Genomic DNA, 4,457 nt, shown 5'->3' on the forward strand with positions numbered 1-4,457 from the left:
TTTTTTAGGTGGATTTTCTTCATTATCAATCAATACTTCAAGTAATCTTTACAAACAACGTAAAGGTGTGTATGACATAATACGTTAATAAATAACAATTATGATGGAAAATAAATGAAAAATTATACCTCGTCTATATAGTCTTAAGGCCGGTTTTCACACGCAATGATTAGTGGCGCCAACTGACTGGCATTCATTGGCGCCAGAACCGACTAGCAAACTTACAAGTATTTACACAGTGATTGGCGTATACTATGGAAAATATTTAACATTTATTAAACACACAGTAAATGACAACAACCATATAACCTCAAATTTTGAGGTTATATGCTTTGGCCAATAACCGCCAGTAAACGCCACATTACTAGCGCCAGTTTGCATCAAGTGTTTACACTTGCATTTTTACTGGCATTAGTCGACTGGCGCGGCCTGGCGCCACCAATCATTGCGTGTGAAAACCGGCCTTTACGAAACTAACTGTGGTATCGAAATTTAGTTATTTTCTCAAAAATTTTCTGCATTTTATTAAATATTGGGTTTTTATTATTAATGTTAAAATAGTATTTCAGTATTTTTTTATTGAAGTAAAGTAAACGCGATACAGGACGACATGTTGTCACTTAACGGAAAATTCTGCATTGACTACGTTTGTATATCGCGCTGCGATAACAGAAGTTTTAATTAACGATATATTACAAATCTATTTGCGAAACGATAAGATATCAAGTTATAGTAATTGTCAATTCATGTAATAGCAAATGAGAGAGAAACATTCACATTATACATTCAAGATGTGGAGTAGTGGAGTAGTGGTGTTGCAATCGATCGCGAGATAAGCCTCATCGAGGCTGCATTTAGCATGATAGATACTACTTGTGGAACAGGAATGTGTATCACGGAGGTCACGCAGTCACAAAGTGTCGCGTCTAGGAGTCATTTTTCTATTGCAAATTTGAACTACGCATTGAAGACATAGAGCGCTGTCTTTTCAAGGAGGCCATCTTTCTTCCTAAATAATGCATATTTCCTTTTTTGTAGGTAGCACAATGCGTTTCACAAGTAGCACATGTCCTCCCTCGAAGAATTCTAAATGCAAGCCTATACAACTTATAAATAAGATGTAAATAGACGCGATTTATGTTTATAGACATGGTGCAAAGTAGACTGAACGTAGCGAAGAAACTCGGCGCCGACGGCATGTATCTGGTGCAAAACAATAGATCGGAGGAGGATACAGTTGCTGACATTCATACAATCTTCGAGGGGGAACCTAACAGGACGATAGACGCTTGCGGTGCACAAGCCTCCATTCGTTTAGCGATTCTCGTTAGTTACGAAATACATTTTTTTTTAAATTAGATTATTTAAAATTAGTTGGCTAGTAGAAAAATTAGATTAATCATATTTGTATTATATCAGGCGACCGAAACCGGTGGAGTCATGGTGTTAGTGGGATTGGGTACTCCAGAGGTGCAAATTCCACTGATAAATGCCCTGACGAGAGAAGTCGACATCAGGGGTGTCTTCCGATACGCAAATGAGTAAGTTTCAATTAGTTAAGAGTTGTACGTTAAATAGAAAAGATATAACCAACTCCGATACTTCGTAACAAATTAAATGCCAAGATGATTGCCGTGCCAAATTAATTATTACGGCGGAAAATAGCCTAAGAAAATTACAATCAAGAGTCCTGTAGTTTTTAATTTATTGAATTTTCACAGATGAATTATTTTAACACTTGATAGGAGATTATTCTATATGATCTTTTTCTCGATTCGTAGCTACAACGACGCATTGAATCTCGTCGCGTCTGGGAAGATAAACGTGAACCCGTTGATCACTCATAATTACAAGATAGAGGAGGCCAAGCAAGCCTTTGAGACCAGTAGGACTGGAGCAGGCGGAGCTATTAAAGTTATGATCCATTGTAAATAGACGAATCGCGGGATTCTAAGTACCAAATGCAACCGTAAGCTTCTATGAGAAATGAGCTACATGTAAAGCTTTTATTGCGACATGTTAACTAAATTTTACCATTTTTATTAGTTATTTTAATTTAGCGTTTAACTTAATCGGGATATGGAAATGGAGAGACGTCTGGATATATTTATATCAACGTGGATATATCGCATTTTGACAGAATGTTTTAACGTTGAATCTTTCATCACGTTATCTCGTGTAACATTGCATTGTGCGAAATGTTAATGGGATGTATATGGGATGCATAAAAGCATTTTTAAATATTATTGTATAGAGCTTGCGTACATACGTACACGTGGATGCGACAATGGCTCAAAAGAATAGCGGTGTCCGTATGGAAGGAACTACTGTAATTGCGAAAAAAACATGCACACAAACTATAGCAATTACTGTAATATTTACTATAGTTTCGTGTACTTTTTGTGCACCGCAACTACTAGTCTTTCTGTATTTTTTCCTAAGGGTGTAAGGGTCAAAGCGACTAGTGAATTTTAGTTAACAATACAAATAATGTACATGTTTGGTGAATATTTTCCCAACAGAACAATATTTCTTATATGATCAATAAAGTCTTATCTCTGAATTTTTGTACAAAAAGAAGGATATATCTGCCGACATAATTTTCATTTTCTTTATATTCCTATAAAATTTATTTTCTACAAAAATTATATTCTGATATCCTATCACATTTAATATTTATAGACTTAAAGATAATATCTGTCGTTTCAAGAATATTTTTTTTGCGGTGAAAGACAGGCCATTGCATGCCGATCGTAATTCGCGAGAATGTAGAAAATGCAACGAATTATGCAAAATACAAAGAGAGTATTATCTAATGCAGAAATTAAATTTAAGATGTTTCTTAGCGATTGTTGAAATATTGGATATCGAAATATTCAACAATCGCTAAGAAACATCTTAAATTTTTGCATTAAATAATACTCTTGTTGCATTTTGCATAATTCGTTGCATTTTCTACATTCATCCCCCTTCGTTATAACACTCAATTTGCACATATCGACGAGACAATTTATTATACAAAGACATACGTGTAACAATAAAATATTTTTTGTGTAACATAAAATAAGAAATAATTCAAATTAAAAGAGGTAGCTTACATATTTAACAGTACTGCTCTCAAAAGCTTTATGTTTATTTAAAAAAATAATTCTGAAGACTTAGAAGTCTTTTATATTATTTAAATATTATATTTTACTGGTATATAATAGACATGTGGAATATTTTATCACTTAAAGTAAAGGATTCATAAATGTACTTTCTGACATACATCGGGTTCATTCTTCAATATATAACTAAATACTATCTAGTCGATATTCTTTGTGATAAAATACTTTGGTTTGCTATCAGCTGGTAATTCACACTATCAGTCGACGTACAAAAGAACGTTAAGTTAGTTAAGTAATTTATATATTAATAAACCTTTCACATAAGATGAGATTTTTCCAACATTTGTAGACCATGTGTCAGATTTTCTGATTTTCTCAACTTTCTCCTTTAGTCCTTTCCAATCGGAGAGTCTAATAACATCCCTTCTCTTAAAACGTTGAACCAATTAGAAGAATTTTAAGAAATACCTCTTCTAAATATAGATCGTACACTAAGGATTTCCAATCTTTCGAGACAATTCGTCGTTCCCAAGAAGCGATTGTCCAAGCTCAAGTTCAGCTTCAAGTGTATAAGTACAGAAGGAGAAGTTTTCTAGAGAGGCCGCCGCGAAGAATGATCGCTGATAGTGGTGGTAGTGAAGAAAACGATAATAAGGTCGCGGTGATAGCTTCATACGTATATATACGTATAATTGCGGGGCGTGTATATATAGCAGCGAGTTCTCTCTTGGACGCTTAGTCCCGTCCCGTGCGTCCTGTGTTTATCAAAATATCCGGAAGCAACTTGACGCAGGCGGATCACTACTTATCTGTTTCAAATTTTCGCAGGAAAAACCATGGCTAAGAACAATCTCTCCGCTGTACTGTATGGCATCAACGATTTGCGCCTGGTTAGTAACACGATACAGAAGCATGATGAAATTGCTCGGTTGCGTTTGCTCATACTCGAATCGAACTTGCCACTTTCATGATCTTATTTCAATCACGCTGCAAACTTTTATTGGCTAATTTATATTTAATAGACGATGGAAATTAAACGAGGCTTTAAATTTCTTAATTATATTTTAACTTTTGCTATAAAAGTAAAAAATTTGTACTTATTTCCGTTTCGTATAATCAGTTAGTGCGTTTATGTGTATAATTTTATAATAACATATACAATTTTTATTTAATTAAAGTTTATTAAATTAAATATGCGATTTAAATTTATATTCGCGCCTGTGTAAAATTTCTGAAAGAAGTTTATAATATTCTTTTTATTTTAGTTAACATTCTCTAAATATTTTATACGTTTTGTGAACTTCTTACAATTTTACTTTCTTCTTTTTTTCCTTTGCATTTGAATACACG

The 4,457-nt window shown here is 33.9% G+C and overlaps 1 protein-coding gene across 1 annotated transcript; it reads left to right on the top strand.

The window, feature by feature from the left end:
* Nucleotides 1–6: 6 nt before the first annotated feature.
* Nucleotides 7–2,595, top strand: LOC112464640 (sorbitol dehydrogenase-like). Its single transcript, XM_025031767.1, has 4 exons — nucleotides 7–65; nucleotides 1,148–1,326; nucleotides 1,420–1,541; nucleotides 1,782–2,595. The coding sequence occupies exons 2-4, from the start codon at nucleotides 1,150–1,152 to the stop codon at nucleotides 1,933–1,935; spliced, it is 453 nt and encodes a 150-aa protein (XP_024887535.1). The 5' UTR covers nucleotides 7–65; nucleotides 1,148–1,149; the 3' UTR covers nucleotides 1,936–2,595.
* The last annotated feature ends 1,862 nt before the right edge of the window (nucleotides 2,596–4,457 follow it).

The sequence above is a fragment of the Temnothorax curvispinosus genome, unplaced genomic scaffold, assembly GCF_003070985.1.
Source record: "Temnothorax curvispinosus isolate PA1 unplaced genomic scaffold, ASM307098v1 QBEX01014378.1, whole genome shotgun sequence".
Taxonomy (NCBI): Eukaryota; Metazoa; Arthropoda; class Insecta; order Hymenoptera; family Formicidae; genus Temnothorax; species Temnothorax curvispinosus.